Below are 24787 nucleotides of genomic sequence, written 5' to 3'. Positions count from 1 at the left end.
CGGGGGGCGGCGGGGCCGCGCCCGTTCGAGGACTGACCTTCCCGGAGGTGCCGTCCCCCAGCACGACGATTTTCAGTTGCCGGTCCTGGCTCTCCTCCTCAGAGTCCGACATGGTGTCCCGGGAATCTGGCCCGCCCCCGAGGTGGAGGGAGGACGCGAAGGGTAGGCCTCCGGGGGCGGGGGAGAGGAGGAAGGCGGGCAATGAGGGTCGGACCCCCCGCCCCGGTGTCACCGCAGCTGCTGGGGGATCCGGGGAGAATCACTCACCCAGCGCCATCTTGCCCGCCTCCCCGCCCCCCACCGGCGGGCGGTCCCGCCCCTGCGCCTGACGTAAGCAGGAGGCCACGCCCCTACGCTGGCGTGCGCGCAGGCCGCGAGCCTCCCGGGCGGGCCAGATCACTGGGTTGCAGCGGGGGTGTTCAAACGGGAGAGATGAAACGCCACGCTGCCCTCCAAGACCCAGTGGATGGAAGAAACAAGTGAATGCATCTTTCAAGTTAAGTGAGCAAAAATGTAGTATAAAAGCTCTGAGGCGCTATTTCAAATCTCTTCTTTCTGCCCCCGCCTGAAAGGAAGCGAATGGTTTAGCCAGAAGGGGCGGGGTCGAGAGGCGGTGATGTCTGGTTGCCATGGAAGCCAGAGGTCTGCGGCGGGGCGGGGCTTGCCTCTGGGCACCGGGGACTGGAGTAGCCGGCGGGTACCGTAGGGGAGGGGGCGCGGAACAGAGGTGGGCTGCGGGCGGCAGCTGCGGGGCGGAGAAGACATGGTTGCTAAGGCCGCATTCGGGTTCCGGGAAGCCGCAGTCGCTGCAGGGAAATGTAAGGGAGCTCCGGGCTTCTGCTGGTTTGGGCCCCTCCAATCCTGGTTTTCTTCGTCTGGAAGCGCGGACTCCGAGGGCTCGTTCTTCGGGCAGTACTGAGAGGCCAGCTCCTGGCACTCACGCTTCACCCCAGGGCAGTGTTCTCAAAGAGAGGTCCGGGGACCCCTGGGATTTCTAGAGGAGTCAAGCAATTTTTCATAGTAATATACACTCCTCGTTTGCTTTTTTCACCCTCACTCTCTCACAGGATTGCAGGTTTTCGGAGGATACCTGTAGCGTATGATGTCATCACTTTGACAGCTAAGAGCTTTTGCTTGCTACTGTTTTTAAACATTACTCATATGTTCAGTGCACTAATGATAGTTATAATCCACATAGCTATAAGCTCTTTGAAGTTCTTTGTAATTAAGACACAGAAGGTCCTTCCAAAATACTTGAAAACTGCCCTGCATTATATGTAAATGACATAATTGAAGATTATAATACAGTGAGGTAAATTCTACAATAATAATGCAAATTTTACATGGCTTACCACCTTTACTTCTCTTAGAAAGCTTTAATTTTTTTTTCCGGTACCAGGAATCGAACTCACGACCTCATGCTTGCCAGGCAGGCGTTGTGCCGCTGAGCTAAATCCCCAGTCCCGCCCCCGCCTTTTTTTTTTTTAGAAATGCTTTAAAGAAGGTAGAATCGTTCCCATTTTACGCATGAGGAGGCCTGAATGGCCAAAAAGCGCAGAGGCCATAGTCCTAGAGAGCACACAGGAATTAAAATGGGGAAAACAATGCAGTGTAAAGAAGTACCTGAGACTGGAGAGAGAACTGGAGTTCTCCTCACAGAACCACACTTATTATGTGACCTGAAGCCACATTTTCCTTATCTATAAAATGGACTATCTCCTTCCGACCTGTGGTTGAGAATGAAATGAAGTAATTGATGTGAACTGTTGTTGAAGTAGCATGGGTAGCATGCTGCCTGGGATGTAGTATTAGCCAGTGGAATCATCACCTTCCTCCTCAGGGTGTGTGTTGGAAGCATCACAGCTTTAAAGACCACATTATCTTAGACAAGTTTCTGATGTACAGTCTCTGTCTCCTCATCTGTCGATAGGACTGATCCACAATAGTAGGTACCTGGTTAGTATCCGTTCCCAGTTCTTCGCCTTCTCCTCAGGCATCACCACCAGGAAGCTTGTCTAGATCCCTAGACTTGTTAATGAGAATATAAGAAAGGGGATGTGTTAAAGGGCTTTGTGAAGTTCTTTGTAATTATGAATTTGAGCAGTTTGCTTCTAGTGAGAACAAACTTAATGCTTTTATGAAAAGAAAGAAAATTAATACACCAGAAATTTGCTTTTCCACTCCTCCTTGGTGGAAAAGGCTATGCGACCCGTCTGACCAATGGGAGGATGTTAGTATCCTTGTAAGACATTTGAAAAAGATGTTTGTTCCAACTAAAAAGCAAAGAAAAAGAAAAGGAGAGAGGAGCACTCTCTCTTCTGTTTGCTATCGTTATTTGGAAAGAACATGATGATCAGAACTGCTAGCTCTTTCAGACTATCGCCTAGGCACCTTGTTAGGAGAAATAATACTATTAAATCCCTTAAGAAATGCATTCTGTACTTGCAAGCAGAAACATCGTACCTGAAACAACTACTTTGGCTGAAAACTAAATTTTGCCAACATAACAAGATGGATTTTCATGTTTGGTTTCATGTGAAGGGATATCTAGATCAAAGCATTTTCTAATCATTGGTTTCTGAAATGATTCCTTTGATGGAGAGACGTTTATTTGCATATGGCTGCATGCCTAGGACAGAGTTACTGTTTAAAAAGTCAGTTGCATTATGTTATTAATCGTATTTTATACATCTATGGCAAGTTTTGGGGTTTAAAATAAGAACTTGAAAATGTAGAGCCATTTTGTAAGTTTAAAGCAGAATTTCCACTTTGCAAAGGAATATGTTAGCCTTGAAAGCTTCCAGTATAGTACTCTGACATTCTAAATAAAGATAGAGCTGATCTACATTCATACACACATGCACACACACACACACACACACACACACACACACACAGTCTCTGGATTCTCAGAACAATGTCCAAAACAGGGCCACAAACTAGGAAAATGTTTTTCAGTGTTCCTAAATAAACAAGAAGGTTAGAGATTTGTAAACATTTCAAGAATTAGTTGTTCTTTAGAACGAGAAATCCAGTTTGAAAATAGTTTTGCTGGAATCTACATTCAAGAAGTTTGTTCCTTCATGAAGCAATTCAGACTGTGGATGGAAAAGGGTTGGTTGTCGAAACACTTTCTAAAGAAAGTTTCTCAACATGAATTCCAGCCAATGTTAGTTGTGTCTTCTCAAGTAAGACAAAAACTCCCCATTCTAAAGGATGATCAAAGTGACTTAATAATACTTAATGCTTGATTCAGCAGATATTCAGTGAATGCCTACTGTGTAGCAGACCTTCTTCTTCACGACTTCTAAGAGCTGAGGACACAGAAATGAGCAAAATGTGTGAAAATCTGTGCTCCATTGACTTTTCAGTCAGGTAGAGGAATGTACTAGCCTGCAGAGTGGAAACACAGAGATGTCAGCTCCAAATCATCAGAGACTTTAAGTGTTGGGCCGGGGATGTAGCTCAGTGGCACAAATACCTGCCTGGCAAGTGCAAGGTCCTGAGTTTGATTCCGGGTACCAAAAAAAAAAGAGAGTATAAATGTTAATTTATTTGGAGGCAGCACCTTTCAGATGTCATTCAGTGAAAAATCTTGAGATAGAAAGATTATCCTGGATTGTTCTGGTGGACTCAGTGTAATCACATGTATCCTTATAAGGGAGAAGTGGAAGAAGATTTGACTCAGACAGAAACAGAAAGCAATGCTATTCCAGTTACAGTGTAACAGAAAGTATCCCCCCCACCCCCCACCAGCCAGTGTACTTCAGTTTCTTAGTTGCCCAGGTAATAGTTCCTGTTCCAGTTCCATTTGCTTCTGTCTCTGGTCACTGTGATGCACATTGTATAGACCAATCCCCAATTGTCAGTTGATTCTGCTTCTGTACTTCTTGCCTGCTTATCCCGTATAAGTCCTAGACCACCAGAGATCAGAGCCTGATATTCTGGGAGTGATCCTGACCAGTGCCCATCAGCATAAATAAATCTGCCTCCAAATCCTGGGTGTCATTTCAGTGTTTCTGCATGCTGTTTCAACAGGGGGCCAGTGAGGAATGGTAGCAGCCAGTAGGAGCAAGGGATGAAACACCAAATTCTTCCCTGGAGCTTGCAGAGGCAGGATAACCTTGCCCACACCTGAATTCAGTCCAGTGACACTGATTTAAGACTTCTAGCCCACAGATCTGTGAGAAAAATAAGTTTATGTTATTTTCAGATACCAAGTCTATAGTAATTAAATGGCCACACAGTTAATGCAAAGAGAAATAGAGACATTTAATCAATTAAAAACTTAAGATTAAAATAGCTAAAAATAGTAAAACAGCTGGTATAGATGGATAGAGCAAAATATCTGAATATTTATTAGCACCACTAGTAAAGTTTAAAGAACTACTAAGTGAATCAATCAAGGAAACTGATTTCAGAAAGTACCAGTCTACCATCTTCTTAACAAATCTGACACTTGTTCATCAATTTCCTTCATCTTTTTGAAATATTTCATAATTCTGAAGATGCAGACCTATGACTAAAGCCCATATGAATATAGATTTGGGGAAAAGAATAAAATATTACTGAGTAAGGCAAAATAACAGCCGTCTTCCCATCTTGTGCACTCCTGTATTTCTGCTGAAAACGTAAAACTGTAGAAATATTCCCCAGAATTTACTAAGCTCCTATAGGATCAAATACATAAAAAAGCCTAAACTGTCCAGTATTTTTCTGTAAACATACATACAAAGATACACATGTGTATAAACACCATTTTGACCAAGATATACAATTCAAAAATCCTAGCAGGCTCTCTGTGCTGTCATTCATTACCTCTTCAAAAGTAACCCATATTCTTTTTTTTTTTTTTTTTTGGTTTTTCTCCGGTACCGGGAACCGAACTCACGACCTTGCCAGGCAGGCGCTTTTTGCCGCTGAGCTAAATCCCCAGCCCCAAGTAACCCATATTCTGACTTCTTGCACTATAAGTCAGTTCTACCTCCTTTGGACTTCATTTGAATAGCTGTATATGCTAGGTACTGTGATATCTGGCTCTCTTTCATTCAGTAGTATTTTCACGAGAGTCATCCATGTTATACAAACAGCGGATGTTTGTTTCTCCATTGCTACTATTCCACTGTATGAATTTTAACTCAAGTTATTTACCCACTGCACTACTGTTGGACATACGGCTAGCTTCTGTTTTGGGTGATATCATGAATAATGCTCCTTAGCATACTCCCTCATTCCTTCAAAGGAAATCTCAGTCCACCACTACCACGCCACTAAAAAAAAAAAAAAAAAAATCTATGTTTTATAGTCTTGAGAAGGGTAAGAAATTCAAAATCATGGAACTGGTCCTTGGATATACCTTCCAAACATCTGCATTTGCTAATGTGCTTTTGGACTATCTCATCTCCTGTATCTAGTAGTCTCTACTGGCACATGAATTTTCACGTATTGCTTTGATGAGCATTATAAAAATATCACTTCCATACATATAAATATATATTTAGTTCACTTTCAATCAAAACCTCCCTGACTCTGTTAGTTGATAGAGAATAAAGCTAAATTCATCTGAAATAATAAAAATAACCAGGAAATGTAATGGGGTGGAGCAAGTACTACAGAGGTCATTAATAAGTAACAATTTTTAAATATAATTATAACTATCATACAGTATCTGAGAATTAGTCTTAAATAAGTGTATTACTTTTATGAGGAAAAAATTACAAAACATTATACAAAGACATGGAATAAAAACCAAATAAAGTCATATCACATCCATGGAGCAATAAAACAATGTAAGTGTCAGTTCTATCAAATGACCTACAGAGTTAATGCAAATCAAATTATACTTTGCATAGAATTTGAAATGAATTTGTAGATGGAAGCCAAAGATCAAACAATAGCCCAGCATATTTCAGAAAAGAGAACACTTCCTACCAAATATAAAAACTTTGTGTGAAGTCATAGTAATTACAATATAGTTTAGTATTAATACGAGGATGGATAAATTGACCACTACATTAAAATAGCCAATGCAAAAGTATTCAATTTCCTTAATATAACCAGAAAAAAAATGAGCTTAATAAGATACGCTTTCATGCTCAGTAGATTAACAAAAATAAAGCAGTCGAACTCTTCATTAACCAAAAAAATTGAAAACACAGTTCTGTTAACAGAGAATCTAATATAGAGGATTTAAATATAGCAAAAAGAAGTAACTGAGGCAGCACAAAGTTGCTGCAGAGAGCAACTACCCCTTAGACTGAGGGAACAAAGGGAAGAGGTCAATTGTATAACTTTTAAACTGCAAAGAGGCCTACAGAGCTGGAAGCTAGGCTTTTGCCTTGCTGCTGCCATAGTTGGGAAGCATAGAGAAGGAGTCCCAGAAGAAAGATGCAGGATTCCAAGGAGCGAGTTCCCCGGATACTGCTGGCCACACACTGTAAGATGGGTGGAAGACCCCACCGAGCTGTGGCTGCCCTCTGAGGAGCGGACTCTGCCCAGCTGCTTCAGGTGCCTCTAAGGAAACACAGTAAAGCCTGGATCTGGTAGTGTGCAAAGAAGCTGGAAATGGGGGCTGGGGATTTAGCTCAGCGGCATAGTGCCTGCCTGACAAGCACACCGTCTTGAGTTCGATTCCCGGTACCGGAAAAAAAAGAAGCTGGAAGTGAAACAACTACAGCTGTCACCATCTGCTGCTACCAGCATGAAATGCCATGCTTAGAAGAACATAGATAGAAACACAATAGGAAAGAAAGCCCTTTCCACACTCCAAGTGTCCCTCCATTAAAAGACATTAAAAGGAAGCAAGCTAGCAAAAGACAAATGTAATCTGGGGAGTACTAGTTCCATAATATATAATATATAATGCACAGTGGCAGTTGTTGGGGAGGATGTTGATCAAAAAGAACTCTTCTACACTGCTTGTGGGAATTCTGTAGACCCGTATTAGCAAAATTTGCCGTTATACTGTAAAGTTAAGAATTTGCTTACTCTGTGACCCAGTAATTCCATGCCTGGATGGATAACCTAGAAAATCTCATGTATAAATGCAGTTGAAGAAATTTGCAAGAGTTGTATATGCTCATTCTTATTAGAGAAATATTAGAAAGGCCCTTCAGGGAAAAAAAAAAAAAAAGGGTAGATTTTGGCATATTCACTCAAAAATGGATAGCTGGGGGAAATAAAGTTAAGTGGATTTGTTTTAGAAGCAATATTGAGTAAAAATGAGTCAATCTCAAGAGACTACATATAGCATGATGCCATATTTTTAAAGGTCTAAAATAAGAGTTCAAAGCTAAATGTAAGGCTGGGAATGTAGCTCAGTGGCCAAGCACTTACCCGTCATTTGAAGGTCCTGGGTTCAATTGCTGCTGCCCCCAAAAAAGAAAAAAAAATGTATGTACATGTATGTATTGTACTAGTTTTAAAGACTGTCCAGAAGAGAATGGTAAACATAAAATTTTAGCTATAGAAGTGCCTTATTTGGGCAGAGAGTAAATGGTGATTTCAAAAATATTCATTATATTACTATACAAAATAACTGTCTCAGTTACTTTTCTCTCATTGCTGAGACAAAGTACCCAATGCCCAAAATGAAGGAGGGAAAGGTTTATTTAGCTTACAGTTTGTGGAGGTTTCATTGCATACTTGGCTGGCTCCGAGGCCGAAGGTAGCAAAGCAAGAAGAGCAAAGGGTGGAATGGCGGCAGGCACCCTCTTTCCCTCCCTTACCTAGTAAGCAGGCTACCCCCACTCAGGGGGTGTGTAGCTCTCACATAATCTCCATGCCCTCCTCTTGCACAGGCTCAGGATGAATACAAAGTAAGCACCCTGGCTCCCTGCTGAGTCACTTAGCCAAACCTCTAGACTCCCCAAGTTGACACAATGTATCAACCATAACAATAACTCCTTTATATCTTAATTAAATCATTTGCTATAGAACTGAAAGAAAAATAAGTGACATTTACCTAAAAATTTAAGTACTGAGAAGACAGGAGAAGTTCTAAACATTTTTTAAAACATTATTAAACTACCATAATTAAATTGTGTGGAATAGATGGTGACATAGATAGGTGGATTCTTTCAAAAGAAAAGTTTAGAAAAAGGTACCAATATATTAAGAAATTAACTGGTTAGTAGAGGAGGTATTTCTAATTGGTAGGGAAAACATAGGGGTATTTTTTAAAGCTAAGCACCTACCTCATTCCTTATCTCAAAGTGAATTCCACATGAAATTAAAGCATATTTTTAATGAAGCCATAACAAATCAGAGAAGAACAGGGATGAATATTTATAATCTGGCATGGAAATAGCTTCTCCAAGTATGCCATGAAGCTTACATCACAAAATTAAAGTGTGATAACTTGTGTATTTTTATAAACACAATATCCATGTGAAGGAAAGCACCATTAAGATTATGTAAACTTTCAGCAAAGACAGATTAGATGACTTGTATTGATCTTTCCACGGAGGACACCAAGAAAACATAAGCATAATGTTTTTTAAATCCTTTTTAAGTTATCAGAGGGTTACTGAATCATAGTATGAATAATTTATATGGCTAAAACCTAGGTGAGGAAGGGAGCCGAATATGCAGAGACAGTATTCCTGGTCACCCTCCACAGAGAATATCCCGTTGTCCAAAAAACAGAGTTGAAAGAGAAAAAGTAGCATTTTTGGAAGCAGCCTTATAAAGCTGGAGGAGAAATTTTAAACTCTGATACATCAAGGAGGAATGGCCTTAGTAAACCAGCCCTCATTCTTCAGGTTGGGATCCTAAAAAGGTACATGTTAGGAGTAAGGATGAGTAAACCAGATTGTCACACAAGAGTCAAAGCCAGTTTGCAAGCACCCGCGTTAGTTACTTCTCTCTCGGTGCTGATACAAAATACCCAACACCCAAAGTTAAAGGAGGAAAGGGTTATTTAGCTCACAGTGTGTAGAGGTTTCAGTCCATAATGGGCTGGCTCCAAGGCAGTGTGCCTTGGCAGACAGACATTGCAGAGGAATAACAGTTTATGGTGGGCAGAAGGTAGCAAAACAAGCAAAGGAGAAGACAAACGTCTTTCTGTTCCTTATATTGTATCCAGGGTATCAGGATTGGGGGGAGCCAAAGCAATCTGTAGACTGATTTAGTAATCACCCACCCTTAATCCAATCACCCGTAGTCCTAGCATTACACCATAAATGAATCACACACTTTAGATTCAGCCACCTCCAAAAAGGCCCCACCCATGACTACATGAGGCTTTGGGGGATCATCCAAACACAAGTCACAATACCACCTTTAAAGCCTGATTGGCATCATGTACTAAAGCTAAATATATGCAACCTAGAAACAAGTATTTTTCTTCATAAATGTCTCCCCAGTGTATCTAGACACATATAAAAGAATGTTCATAGACATGTTATCCATAATACTCCAAAGCCAAGATCAATCTAAATATCCATCAACAGTTGAACTGTAGCATGTCCATACAAGGGAATATTATACAGTAATAAAAAATGAATGAATTGCTATATGTTACAATATAATGTTATCAGTATAAGATTGAATGAAAAAGCTGGACACAAATGTATCATCTATGATTCTTTTCATATAAAGTTAAAAATAAACATTAATATTAGAAGCTAGAATAACAGTTACCTCTGAGCCAGAAGCTTTTGCAGTATTGGCAATGTTCTATTTGTTCACGTGGGTGTGGTTAACATGGGCATGTTTACTTTTTGATAATTCACTAAAATATTGACTTAAAGATTTATACAATTTTGTATGCTTTGTAAATGTTAAAATGATAACTATATACACATGTGGTTGAAGGTAAATGCATAGTAAAATTAAATCTAGAGGTATTTATCCAAATTTTGAGTACCTGTTAATAGCAGTGAAGTTACAGAGAACTATCCTTTTCCATGTTATACATTTTGGTATTGTATGTATTTTTTATAGTGAACATAAATTTGACTTGAAATTGGTAAAGAAATGATTAAATAGGTCAACAACAAGAAAAGACTAATAATCCTTTATTAGTTAACAATAATCCTTTTCAGTGAGTCTATGAAACTTTGTCATGTGATTTGTATATTACACAAATAAAAGAAAACCTATTAGTTTCATAATCATCTGAAAGCCTTTGTTTGAGAGAGAAAAGAGTCATGCTTGTAACAGATCTCTAGGCCAGTGTGTGAGCTGCAATTTCCCAGCTGTTCACAGTTCTGCCTCATTGCTTGGGGACGTGCTTCACTGATTCCTAAAGCATAGCTCCAGACAAAACCAGAAATTTGTAGAGCACAAGAGTTCTCAAATCACCTCTACAGCTGTGAAAACCAGGTCTATCACAACCCACCAGTGAGGCTGGCCTGGTTAAATAAGGTAATATGTGTGGAAGTGTTTTGAAAAATAAGACTTGGCATGCAAAGGGAAAATATTATTTAAAGCTTCATCGTGGAAGCTTTTGGGGCATGAATTTCCTTGACCGTCAAGAACCAGCATAGAGAATTCAGTGATTTTAGGACAACTCTGCATTTCTAGATTCCGCAGGACGGTAGTGTGTTCTCCGAGACATAACATCCTTTACTTTGATCCTTTCTGAAACCTTGTTTTATACAAAGCTCGCCTATTGCATAACCGCTTTACCTTTGATGGCTTTTAGCTGAGTCTTCTGGGTGTCCAGTTTCTCCGTGTTGTTCAGTTGAGCTTTAACACCTTCAGACAAGTGAGATGATCTTATCTCGTCTCATTTTAACCTTGGGATGGCACCTCTCAAAAGTGAGTCCTTTGGGACACTAGTCCCCTGAATTGCTTTCCAAATCCAGTTCTAAGATACCTGTAGCTGCGCTACTTTTGGAAAGTGATGATGAATTTGAGGCTTTCATTTTCAGAGAAATACTGCTATAAAAAAATCTCTCTGGACATTTTCAAACCCACTTTTACTTGTAAAAAGTTTCTTTGATCAGAAAAGTTGGGACTTTCTTAGTTGATATTTACTAACATACAGAATTCATGTGGTAGAAATCATAATTTCAGAAGCACTATTTTCAAACCAGAAAATTATAGGAGAAAAGAAAACTTGCAAACAGTTACAAAACTGATTTCCAGTACTCCATTTTTTTATTACTAAAGGGCTCATCTACAAAAGACCTTGATTTCTTCTTGAAAATATGTGGCATTCTATCTTATGATATAAAAATGTTTTGATTAAGAATGTGTTAAAGCTTTCTCAGTGCCAAAGTCAGTATTGCTAAAGTAAATTAATATTGTAGGAACATGAAGGGCTGCTCCTTAATATGAGTTAAAGCAGTAGATTTGAGTAGATCTGTGTTTTTTGGGGTCATGCTTATGATTTTGAAAATATAATTTAAATTTTGTCTCAATTCCTCATAAATAAAATTTATGTCAGAGCCCATTATTATTAAAGTGTCTCATTTTGATATCAAGTAGTGAGATCACAACATAAATATTCAAATGAGTTTCATCTATAAAAGAGCAATCACAGAAGGCTCTCCAGTGAAGGCACTGTTGCTAATATTTTTCAAAACAATTTTTGCAGTTGAGTTAAGGGAGGGAATGGAAGCTTTCTGACTAAAACTGAATAAAGGTTCGGTGTGATGTGACAGAGGAGAATCATTCTCCCAAAGAAATTTAACTAAATCCAAGAAAAGCATTGATTAGCCCGTGTACATGCAAAGCTACAGAGTAATACAACATGCTATATGACAGTTACTTTTCAAGAACAAAATTTCCTGGGGAGATATTCTACCTAAAGACTATCACAGGCTACACATCCTACCTGAGTTTCCGGCCCGTCTGCCCTGCAAATTTCAAACTTGCCAGCCTCCCCAGTCTCATGTACCAATTTCCTAAGTCAGTCTCTCTATGTCTCCTAAATCCTGTCAGCTGTGCTTCTTTAGAGAGCTCAAAAACATACATGCTATGAAGGGTGCAAAAATGGATTATTAGTTATCTAATTAGTATTTATGCTACCTTTGCACATTAAAGAAATTCCTAATTCCTCTTCTTTTGAGCACTCATTATGAACCAGATACCTCATGTAGAACTTCAGTACGCAGTATCTAATTTCATCTTCATGTTCCAACAAAAGTAAAAAGGATTAGCTCTAAAATTATCATAAATTGCAATCTATAAATTGCCTTACCGACTAAGAGATCATGAAAGACAGGTTGGAAACATAGAGAAAATAAAGCAAGAAATAAAGAAATGTGGAAATGAAAATAAAATAGAAAATAATGGGAAAAAAGAAAGCATTTTGAAAATCCCTTGTTATTTACCCAGGAAACATTTTGGTTTTTTTTTTTTTTTTTACCCAGGAAACATTTTGAATTGCCTTGAGCTGAGTCTAGTTTGCCTTTACCAAAGAAAGCTTAACTTCTATGTAATGTAATAACATACCCTTTTCCCTAACTGCTTCACACTCTACTACCTCCTGGAATATTCATGAAAATTATTTAAGGATTTGTACTAGAAAGAAATCTGAATATAATGAGAGTACTAAAACATGGCTTTCATTTCACCTCTACTTATTACCAACTTGGTGGCTTTGGGTAGGCCTTTTAGCCTGTCTCCTTACCCTTAAAAGAGAAATAAGAGTAAACGCCTCATAAAATTACTATGAAGATTAAGTTAAACACTACTATTTGTAAAAATCTATAAAATATACAAGATATACACTTCCTTGTTTTTCTTCATTTGAATTTCGTAGCTCTTATCTTTTCCTTTTCCCTGCAGTTTAATTATGACAAAGATAGACTTGAAGACAAGCGAAATTTCTGCTTCTAAAGGTTTTACAAAGTATGGACGCTTCAAAGCCCCTGAAGACAGAATTAGAGATCTCTAAAAACTAAAACACCAATTTTCAAAAATGGAGCTGTCGGGCCGGGGATATAGCTCAGCAGCAGAGCGCCTGCCTGGCAAGCGCAAGGTCCTCAGTTTGATTCCTGGTACCAAAAAAAGAGAAAGAAAGAAATGGAACTGTTAGAATTTCCAGCGTAGAAATTAAAAGCTTAGTCTATAGATTACGCGGGACACTTGCAGCTGCCTGGTGTAGAAGATATCTATAATGAAAATGCATAATATCAGAATATTAAATATATGAATGAGGCATTAAGAAACAGAAAAAAATGAGAAGGTGTAACATAGAACTACAGTTGGATGGAGGAGAGAAAGAACTTGGGAGAGACAATATTTTAAAAGGAAGAGCCTTTTTTCAGAACTCATGAAAGACATTAAAATATGTATGTGGAAAATACAGTGTATTAGCGGAATAAGAGAAAGCATGACCAGATTCGTGGTGGTAAAACTTCATACCATACGGAAGGCAGGAGAAAACGTTTTTACATTATATTCTGTGTATGCTAATCATAGGCTCAAATCCATTTATTTTCTTGTAACTCGAAAACCCAAAATAAAAACATGTGACCCAATGTTACATTTACTTTCTGCTTTGAAAGCACTTTGCATTTTCCTGATGTGTTTTTTTCCCCTCTCTCTGTGTGTCAGGCCAATTCATTCCTTGCTGAAAGTCATACCACAAAGCATTTTTGCCAACTATTTATGTTCTTTCCTTACTTAGGTAAAGTAAATCCCATACTTTCTCAGTGGGGTTAAGGTCAAGACTCAGAGGGGAGCCACTCCTTCCTAATTAGTTCCCCAGACTCCTCTTTTTTTCTCCCTTTAAATGGCCACAACAGTGTAGAAAAATGTTTGGAGTCATAATCCCCCTGATAAATGAATCCCCGATCAAGCAGCTGCTTTCCAGAAGGGACCCCTGGCTGTGCTGCAATTATGTGGAGGCTGAACTCCAGTAGTTCAGGTCACAGCCAAAGTACTTCAGGGAAAATACCTATCTCTGAGCTTCATTGTGCAACACGCTAAGCTAAGAGACTCTTGCTTCTCCCTTCCGAAGCCCTCCCCGAACACATCAGTGTTCTCCTTAGGTAATGAGAAAAATACTTACTGATGTGAATACCTGTGAAGGTTCTCACTGGTGACCCATGGAAGAAGGGGAAGACCCAGGTTCTCAGAGTGCTGGCAATTTAAAGCCCACCCCAGAAATCTTGAAATTGACTTTCAATTTTTTAAATATATTAGTTAATTCGCTCAATGTCTGAGCTACTGAGTAATTATCTATGAATAGTCAGTTAGCCAGATGACTCATTTGAGATTTGTCAGATGTAAATTATTCTAGAAGGGAGAAATGTACAAATTTAAAGTTTTATATCAGACTAAGAAATATATGAAGAGGGAGTTAGAAAAGGTTGTATCTTATGTATTAGAAACAAGGGCAAATTAAAACAGAATTTCTCACCTCAGCACTAACTGTGTAGTCATCCAGCTACCTTTCTGCAACTCTTATAGAGTCAATTATTTTCCCTCCCTGATCCTTCTAGGATAGTAAAAATGTTGTGCTTAGATTCCATGTGAAGGCATAGTCTTTCCTCTTTTGATCCTGTCAGGATGTTCTAGCAAATATGAGGTTGATTTTTGTTAATGCCAAGAGACTGTACTAACTTCACTAGCACAAATGTCTATCGCTTAAAGGTAACTTGGCGCTAGACTACTCTGACACTACCTTTACATTAATTTCAGGGGGAAAAGATCAGGTCTTTCTGGAAAAAGTAACATGTTTTAGAAAACAATGAGGCATTTCTTTTGTGAGAAGAGATACCAATGAACCCAATTCAGAGATAAATGACAGAAGATGGACTCCTAAAAGAGCTTTGCAACACATAAAACTGAAAAAGAATTAATAACTAGAGTACAAAGTGCCTACTCTAGGAGGATTCTATTAGGATTTCCCAAGCTGCTGTAAAAAAGTACCACCAACTTGGTGGTATGATACAACAGAAATATATTGTGTCACACCTCTGAAAGTGGGAAGTCCAAGATCAAGTTGCAAATAGAGCTGCACTCCCAATCCAGACTCCAGAGGAAAGCCCTTCCTTGTTCTTCAAGCATCTGTGGGCTTTAGCAGTTCCTTAGCTTGTGATTGCATGTCCCAGTATCTATCCCCATCACCCACATGACCTCCTTCTCTGGGGGTGTTCCTCCTCTGTGTCTCTTAGGACACTCCTCACTAGATTGAGACCCCACCTAAGTAATCTAGGGAGATCACACCTAAATCACGTCCTCAAAGGTGAATTTTCAAACATCATACTTAGAGAGTCTGGAGGAAAGTGCATGGACATCTCTTTCAGAAGGCTCCCATTCAACCCACTACCCCTATCATTGGACTGCTAGTTAGAATTGTTCTCTAAGCTTTTGAGGCGATCTCCTGCAATTTGAACATAGAAGATTGAACAGATAAAATGCAAAAAGAGAATTCAAGCTATAAATCATAGCAAATCAGAAGAGTAAAGCAGTAAATGGAACTAAATCTATGGATGTAAATGACTTGGAGGTCTTCAAAAAACAAAAGATTTTAACTCTTTGAAGATTACAGAGACCATATTAACCTTGTCAGATACATTATTAAATGCATTATATCTTTTGCTAGATATATTCTTTTTGTTACATATAAAGTGTGTTATATTTATTTCTGTGTTATATTTATGATATTGTGATTTTCATTTAATTTTCTATTAGTTATTGGTATATAAACTTGTAATTGATTTTTGCATATTGAGTTTGTATCCAGGAGACTTGCTAAATTCACTTACTAAAGTTAATGAGCCATCTGTAATTGTTTAGGACTTTCATTGAACACAATTAAACTAGGGCTGGGGCTTTAGCTCAGTGGCACAGTGCCTGCCTGGCAAGCACAATGCCATGAGTTCGATTCCCGGTACCGGAAAAAGAACCAAAAGAAAAAAAAAAACAACATAATTATACTAATTTTAGATAATCATAGTTTTAAATTTTTTTCATTTCTGGTCCTTACAATACTTTTTATGAAGCCATGCTTGTAGCTAGAATGACTGTATATCGATGAAGAATCTTAGTGACAGTAGGAATCCTTCTCAACCTCAAAGGAAAACTTTTAATATCTAGCATTAAGTATTATATTTGCAGGATTATGTTATATATCTCTGTATTATATTTGCTGTAATACTTTTATAAATTCTTTTATCAAATGAGAAGAGTTCCTTTTGATTTCTCCTTTGCTAAAGGATTTTTGAAAATTAGGAGTAGATTTTGAGTCCTATCATATTATATTTTCTTCTTTCCTTCATTTGTGATGATCATGACTTTTATTCTTTAATTTTAAATATAGCATGTTACATTATTTAATTTTATAATGTCAAACTAACCTTGCATTCTTTTATCGTGACTTTAAATCATTTTACCCCGTTTTTCTTTCTCTCGCATGCATATTACTGTCATGTATTGTAATTCCACCCTTTTGAACTCTACAGGATATTATTATCTAATACACTGAGTGTTTACTTATTTGCCCACATAATCATCACTTTCCTTTTGCCCTTACATGTCCGCCCATATGGTATTTTCTTTCCCCTGCCTAAAGTATGACTTTGAAAATTTCCTTCTGAGTGGGTCAAATGGTGGTAAGTCAAATTTTATTAGTCTGAAAATATTTTTGACTCCTTTCTTGTACAATATTTTCTCTGTCTACAGAGATTTAGCATGGCTGTTATTTTCTTACAGGTTCTGTGGGAGATATCATTCCTGGTGCGACATCCACGAAGGCAGATGATAACGATAAGCATGCCATTCTTTAAGTGATGATCTAACTTTAAGATCCTCTGCATGTCTTTGAAGTTCTACATTTTCATAGAATGTATCTGTAGGTGAAATTGTTATAACTTGTTTGAGATTCATAGTGATTCTTGAATCAGTGGATGAATGTCCTTCTTTTAGACAAAGTTTCTTTAGACAAACTTTTGCCACTTAACACTACAAATATTGCATGTGCCTTGTATTCCCTTTCATTGTGTTCTAAAATTCAGTGTAGATATTGGTTAGAGCTTTTCACTTTATTCTATATGTCTTTCAACATTTGCTTCATATTTTCTTTTTTATCTTTTTTTTGCAGTTCTCTTCTGGATCTTCTTATTCACAACATGTTTCTTATCATCTGCATAAAGTCTGTTGTGATATTAATCTCAATTATTTTAGGGGCTGGGGATTTAGCTCAGCGGCAAAGCGCCTGCCTGCCAAGCGCAAGGTCGTGAGTTTGGTTCCTGGTACCGGAGAAAAACCAAAAAAAAAAACAAAAACAAAATCAATTATTTTAATTTTCATGTTAAGGAATACCATTTGATGTTTAATGTCAGCTACATTTTTAAAATGTTTGATACAGATGGAATCCTCCCAATATTTTCCATCTATAGTTAGTTGAACCTGAGGCTCTAGCATATGCAGGTATACACAGGGCAGACTGCAGTGAGAATCGTAACAAGATGAGGAATTGACCTCAGCAGAAGTGCTAGAGGAAGATGAGAAACCAGAAGTAGAAATGTTCTTAGAAGTGGCCATCTCTCAAATTTAAATTGTATTAAGTAAGAAAACCCTAAGAACTATTTAACTGATATGTCCTCTATACTTAACTGGAGTTTCAATTCAGTAGAAGTAGCAGTCCCAAGAAGTATTACATTTATGAGTTTCAAATAAATGTCAGCTGAACCAGACAGGTTTTTGAGAAAAGACTTTGATTTTTAACATAGAAAGGAAAGTTGGACCCCTAAACTATGACTTCTGTCTTGCTAATCAAAATCTTTAAATATGTATGAATTATTGTAAGGTTTTTCTTGATTCCACCATTTTAAAAATAAGACATTGAGTCTGTGTGTTTAAAACAGTTGTTTTGGGGCTGGGGATTTAGCTCAGCGGCAAAGCGCCTGCCTTGCAAGCGCAAGGTCGTGAGTTCGGTTCCCGGTACCGGAGAAAAACCAAAAAAATAAAAAAAATAAAATAAAAATAAAACAGTTGTTTTACATCATCCTTTAAAGTATTTTAAAAGTAAAACCATTTGAGTGAAGAGTCCATGCACACATCAAAGAATACTTAGAAACACTAAAGCCCTCTAATACTTACACATGCACAGTGTTGAAATTCACTTTGGTAATGCACAGAACATTATAATACTCTCCAGAAATTTAGCCAAAGAAAGGATGATTGTCTCCTTTCTTTCTGCCAGAATGGGAACGTTTCAGAGCAAAGGCTCCTTAAAGTAAAGAAAAGGGTCAAATCCAATTAAAACTGCAAAGGAAACTTTGAGAGGACGAATGCCATTAGGCTAAACTGGAACGTGGCCAAAACATAGGGTAATACTTCAACCCTTAGAAAAAGTGCCAGGGGATATTTAACAACTGCAGGTGGCCAAACGCTTTCTCATAAGTATCATCAGAAAAGCCATTTGTAGCACCAATATTCACTAAGGTAAAGTAATATTACTTGACAAACTGCATATTCAGTTTCTATGTTTAAACTCTAACGTTGGTCAGACATCAACTGAAAATGCTTCTTTCTAGGATAATACATATAGAAAGGAAGCACTTCTGTTGCTAAGCGAGGTTAGAGCATTGGGAACAATTGCCATTTAAGTCTAGCACTGGACTTGCCTTAAGTGAAAAACTAATGACCATTTTGCCAATAAACTGATCCTTGATGTTCATGTTTTTAATTTTCCTTCCATGCTTTAGAAACTTATATGAAATTGTAACCCAGAGTTTATTCTCCACAGTGTTTTTTCATTCTACACATGTTTTATATGACTTGAGTGTTGTGTTTTTCCAAAGCCTGCGTAGGAATGAGCGTCAGTAGTTTTTTAATCGTGCAGACTCCTCCATGCTGTGAGTTACTGCATGATACTGTTCCTTACTTTTTCTTGTTTTTTCTTCTTATCTTTTTATTGTTTCCATGTAGTGCTGTCCTGCACCTCCACCCCAGGTGTAAGAGAAACACTCTGTGAACTGTGATTTGAAGGTGGTGGAAGACGCAGGCCAGCTAACCACACGACACATCCATCTTGAACCCCACAGAGGGCATTATGTGAGCAAATGCACATGGTGGAACCTAAATAGGTTCCCATTTTTAAATGCTAAATGCATGAGAACTCTGCTTTTACCTGCTGTGATTTAAAAGGCGAGAGGCCTCATTTTGAGCCACTAAAATTCAAAGTGACAGAAACCTACAAATTTTTATTGCTGTGCATTTAATAAAATTTACATTTACAAGCTGTCAGTTTCAAATGTTGAACAACTAGTACTTTGGCATTCAGAGGAGCAGATTCGGTTGTGCTGGGTGCTCATGACTACCTCCTTACACGCTCCTTAAATACTCAGAATAATCCTTCAATCTATGACTTTGATATCTCTTGCTTCGACACTTCACAAAAACACCATTTAGTGTGCAGCCAGGTCAACAAAAGGAATTTACTGCGCTCCCATAAAGCACGGCGTAATTAAGAGCCCCTTTCTGCTTGTTTTAATGTGCTAATACGAGAACATTAGAGCCGAGGTGCAGCCTATTGCTAGGTGTCTGCAGCAGCTGCCTAGGTTTTTGGTAATTTACTTACTCAATTATGTCGACTCTCTTAAATCCACAACACTAGTGGGTGGTAAGGTACAGGGATAATAAAAAAACATAGAGTAGGAAACCCCTTTAATGCATGTTTTATGTGCATCTTGGGTAACATTTTTTTGTTTGTTTGCTTTTGAGAACAAGAATTAAAGATTGTAACTCTGGGAAACTCAGCGCAGGAAAAAACGTGAATGGGTTTAAGACACCTTTAAAAATTATGAGATGTCTAATAATCCTATGATTATGTGCTGTTCTGAAAAAGAATATTAAACTGCATGTTCAACTCAGTATTACAAAAACAGATTATCTAATGGCTTCCAAGGGGGAAATATGAGAACGACCATTCATAAAGTTACCAAATAGTCATAAATTGTACACATTTCCTTATTCTCCATAAATGGGAGACAAAAAGAAACTGCAGAGGGGATATGTTTGCATAGCTTTATAAGGAACACCTTTAATAAAATGTCTTCAAATTATTTGCTATCAAAGTAAGTTGGATATTATTCTCAGATGGTCATGAGACAAAAATGCTCACTACCATTGCAAAACACTTAATTTTTCTTAATTTTCAATGCCAACCTCAAAGTTTTCAGTTTTAGAAAGCACTTATTTTGTATCCACATCAAAATACAAACTGAAAAATAAGGGTCAGCATGAAAATTCAACCTCAATTATATACCCATTATTCGAATATAAAAAATAAATTATTGCATCAAATACAAATTACTGATTTAACCTTGGAAATTTAAATTGCCTTATTTTGTATTTCATTTAAGTATCTTGAAAATGTGTTACTCATCTAGTACAGCTTAGCCTAATGTGTGAAATAAATTGAAACTTGGGGAAGAGCTTAAGCTTTTTTTTCTAGTATCACATTTATATAGCATTTATCATTGATTTTTTTTTTCAGTTTGCTAGGTCTCATGTCTGGAAAATCAATAATCTCCATCGTACAGCTCAAAAATTACAAAATAATTCATAAATATATACTTATTAGCTTTAATTGCAAATTAGATATCCTTAATCTTTTTTCACTAGAACGTTTATACTCCACTAGACAAAGTGACATAAAATAAGAGGGAACAAAAAATATCCTATTTTGAGAAAGTTTGTATATATGTATATGCAGGATAGTTAACACGGGTGTCCTACTGTCCTGTATTTCCTTGCTGAAAGAAACTGTCAGTGAGGCATTGGTTGATTAGCTTTGTATGTCTATATGTGTTTTCATGAGAAACTACATTGAAGATATCAATATGTAATACAATTAGCATTGTTAATTCCCTACTACTCTGTTTGTAACTCTGTAATGTCTGTACTGATCCTTTGCTATTTTGTAAAACGTTGTCGATCTGTTAGTATTTTCCTCCTTTTATTTCTAAAATAAAATTAAAAAAATATCCTATTTTGTATAACTGCCTTTTAATCTCTTTGAAATTTTTTCTTGGATACATTTCGGTCTTAAGGGAAATTTATTTCCTTTTGCTCTCAAAGAAATTGAAGATACAAAACAGTATACCATACCAAATGAGGTGCCATGCAATAATATGTTCAGTACTATAATTTTCCAAACGCACATTTTTGCTTCATGTTTTATTTTAGTTGCTAGAAGTGGATTAAATTGTTGGGAAGGGAGCCTATGAAATTTTGCTTTTAAAATGAAAAGTGAAACTTGCAAATCCCTGAGAGGCAATAGAATGACAAACAAATGTGTAAGTCATCGCTCCTCCTTTTCTCCCTGATAGTGAAGTCTCTGTGGTAAAGCAAATCTATTGAGTACCCCCTGTGCACAGATCACTGACCAGCCTCTGTGGACTGTGTGTGCTCATTACGTCCGAGCTGAGCTACTTGGTTCCCTGTGAACTTAAATCTATCTGAAAGAGTACAAACTTCTCAGAATGTGTGATCAAAAATAATATCTGTAACAATAAAATAATAGCACCCCTTCAAAAAATAAAACCATGATTTTATAGTAAATATGGCGACATATGGAAGATAACAAACGCCCCTAACTCATCTAGTACAGTAAAAAAAGAGAATATTTTGCCCTGTTTCCTAAGCTCAGAGCCAGCTCAGGCTGAACACTATTTTCTTGCTTGCCTTTTCTCCAACAGTTGGTTTCAATGTCTGTTTAAACACTAGGTCTATTGGTATAATATATGCATTGAATATATCAGGTCTCTATTCATGTGACTGGTTGCCTACAAGATAACTGGGTTCCAAGGAACTAAAATAACATCAATATTAATATAATTGTATTTGCTAACTTCTCCCTCTTGCCTGGCATAAGTGTTAGCATTACAAGTCAGACCGAGCTGAGCAGCAATCTTAAAGAAAATTGCTTTAAATTGGCCTTCATTAGCTCCCATAGCACTGAAAAACAACTCCAAGTGTATGCTTATAGCAGGAAAGCCAGTAGCAGCAGCTCGCCATTAAAAAGAGCACATTAATTCATCACATTTGATAAATAACTGTTAAATAAAGAATCCTCAACCACAAAATAATCCTGCTATTTCTAAGCATTGGGACTGTTAGGACAAATATAAAATCCAACCTACATGGTCAGTTGTAGGAAACTGGAAAGTTGTACCTGAGCTTTTAAAGTCTTTCACATAACATTATTGGTTATAAATAATCAATACTACACAGTGACAACGAATAAAGAAACTAAAGTTTTCATACAAAACTCAAATGTAATGTAATACCAAACACCAAGAGGAAAATACATTTCAAAGAGAAGAAAAAAATTCTTCTGTTTCACAGTTCTGCTTTGAAGAGGATGCTTTTTCTTGACATCTGCATAGTAAAAGGGAATTTAATTTCCTTGGTCAACTATCCTTTTTGAAAATCCTGTATTGGCAGGCTTGGAAATGGAAGGAATTTTTCTCAGGGATTAATTCTTAGCTCTTCTTAACACTCAAAATGCTGAATATCTTCAGTACACAAGCCAGGGAATTTGGTCCTTGGAGTTACATATTTTAGCAAACAAATGTTTTTAAAATATTTTTTTGAACAGACAGAGAGACCACACAAAATCTATGGCTTACAAATTGTCTGATATGAAAGTGATATACATGTTAACCTCCCCAGTTGAGCTCCCTCAAGTTTACAACTTGAAAACGTTCCAGCACTTCGTCTTTTATATTGGCATTTCCATTTCTGAACCTTACCACTGATTATGTTCCAAAAAATAATGTTTCAAAACAGAACAGTAAAGTAAAATATTTTGGATCTAGCAAATAAGACCACTTTCTTGAAAGCCAAGTATTTTTTCTCAAAGTCTAAGTTCATAGCCAATTCTATCATTTTGACATGAAATGTTTTAATGTATTAAAGTTTATTTTAACAAGGTTGTGTGAATTCCTGTCTGTTTACTAAAACATAGCTATTGACACCACTGAGAGGATGCAGCTCAGGGGAGTGGTTAAACTTGGGTCTTAAAGTCAGGAGATCCTTGTTTTATCATGTACTATCCCTATGACGGTAAGTAGGCTGCTTGCCTTGATTTTCTTATCTGTTAAATGGGGATGACATCAAAGATTTTCATAAGAAAGAAGATACATAACATTAAGAAAGATGTTAAACATGATGCCCAGCCTATAAAAAGCACTTAGTTATGATGGCTGTTATAGCCATGTTTAATTTGATTTTTTATTAAATAAAATAGTTTTAAATCAAAATGACAAGTCACATCTTCTAAAACTTTCAGTACTAAATTCAGCTGTCAATAGATCTATCACAGACCAACTATATTCAGATAAAATATGAAAACTTGGATCATTCATAAGTGCTTTTCCAGCAAAAGTCAAAGTAAAACACAGCAAAAGCCAAATTTTTCCCTCCAAAATATGTTATCTATTCTTATAAAGGGAATGCAAAAATAACAGTGGCATTGTTTTACTTTTCTTCAAAACTCTTTGTCATCCTGAAGACAAACATAGTCCTTTTTTTTTTTTTTTTTTTTGTCTCTTGCATGCATCCACCTTAAAGGTGACTTTACCTTGTCTTACATAATCTGCTGTCAAGCAGAATTCAAAAGGCTTGTTCTTTATCCTAACACCAGAGTCAAATAAGCTACTTCCTTTGCTAGACTCCTATTTGAAAAAACATTTACGTGGAAGGTGGAGCTATGTACAGTTTTCTCTTCTTCAGTTTTCTTGACTCTACAAGCAATCTTTTCAATCCAGGTAATCTAAATTATTTCTCTTACATTGCAACTACCTATCAGGATGCAAGATTATTTATTTCTATGTTAGGTTACCTGTCCGGTGCTGGGCATTGCATTTCTAGGAATCCAGTTATTCTGTTAAGTTATTTTTACTTTTGTGATTGGGAATAAAGGAATATAGAAACCCAAAGCAAAAGCCACAGTGTTGTGTTCTGTTGTGTTGCGTGGGTAAGAATTATTTCAAACACATTTGCAGTAAGGGGAAGAGCTGGATTGCCCGTTAAGGGAGCAGGGCAGCTTCAGATTAGATTTCATGTGTGTAACAAAGTTGAGAAGACAGCTCGGGCAAAGCCAGTGGGGGGAAGATCCAGTGTTAGGATGGCTTTGTCATGTGGTCTCTGAAAAGCCCACTGGTTGAAGAAAGGGACCCCAGCCAACTTCATGAGAAGTCACCCCGAAGCCAAGGTCACAGACACTTAGATTCTGCCCCTCACATTTAACTGTGCTCTATTCTCCTTGCCTCCCTCCACCTTGCAGACAGGGCTTGAGAAGTCAGTAGGAGTTCAGGGCATGTGAGCCCGGGTACAGCATGCCCATACAGCTCAATCAGGCCCATAAAAGCCAGGAAATGAACAAGTTCAAGTTCTCCTAGTGTGTTAATGTGCCCACAAATGCACCTCCTGTATGCATTTAACAGCTCATGTAGTAATGAAAAACGCCATGTAGGACATAGAGCTGCATGTGCAAGGTGGGCTAATTAATATGCCTAGTTGTGCTCCTTAATTATTCCATTCCCTGTATTTTTGGTTAAGGTAACACTGCAAATTTTTATATAAATAGTTCATGTTTTATATGGAATTTCATGTAAAAGAAACCAAGCGGGAACGACAAAAAGAGGGGGGGATGCTAATGATACTCCTATTGAATTTCATGAGTGCCATAATCTACCTTTCCCCCCCCTATAAATTGCCCATGTATTGAGAGAAAACTTTCAGTCCTGGCATGATCACTAGCCAGCCAATAGGCGGCTTAGAATAAACAGAGCGCAGATTAACGTCTTCCATTTTCAGTTATTTCTCGGCCAAGCCGTCTCTGTGAAACTGCCAGATACCAAGTCCGACC

General features: G+C 37.6%; 1 protein-coding gene and 1 long non-coding RNA gene across 5 annotated transcripts in view; one reads left to right on the top strand and one right to left on the bottom strand.

Annotated features, from left to right (window-relative positions):
- The window catches only part of LOC102022080, a 72637-nt gene extending 55510 nt beyond the window's left edge, over positions 1 to 17127 (top strand). The window contains exons 3-4 of the long non-coding RNA XR_263752.2: positions 16618 to 16756; positions 17006 to 17127. This is a non-coding gene — a long non-coding RNA (uncharacterized LOC102022080). The remainder of the gene's footprint in view (positions 1 to 16617; positions 16757 to 17005) is intronic.
- The window catches only part of Rab28 (RAB28, member RAS oncogene family), a 153211-nt gene that overhangs the window by 115676 nt on the left and 12748 nt on the right, over positions 1 to 24787 (bottom strand). For 2 of the 4 annotated variants that reach the window (XM_005402540.2, XM_005402541.2), the window contains exon 1: positions 38 to 318. The exons of 1 other annotated variant lie outside the window; for it this stretch is intronic. In XM_005402540.2, coding sequence (XP_005402597.1) covers positions 38 to 112 — 75 coding nt within the window. In that variant the 5' untranslated portion in view covers positions 113 to 318. Of the gene's footprint in view, positions 1 to 37; positions 319 to 3533; positions 4182 to 24787 lie in introns of those variants that run through there. One more of the 4 variants, XR_001230910.1, reaches the window with a different exon arrangement.

This window comes from Chinchilla lanigera, unplaced genomic scaffold (genome assembly GCF_000276665.1).
Source record: "Chinchilla lanigera isolate Chin_1 unplaced genomic scaffold, ChiLan1.0 scaffold00079, whole genome shotgun sequence".
NCBI lineage: Eukaryota > Metazoa > Chordata > Mammalia > Rodentia > Chinchillidae > Chinchilla > Chinchilla lanigera.
The sequence above is the reverse complement of the archived record's forward strand: the minus strand, read 5'-3'. Positions and strand labels throughout refer to the sequence as shown.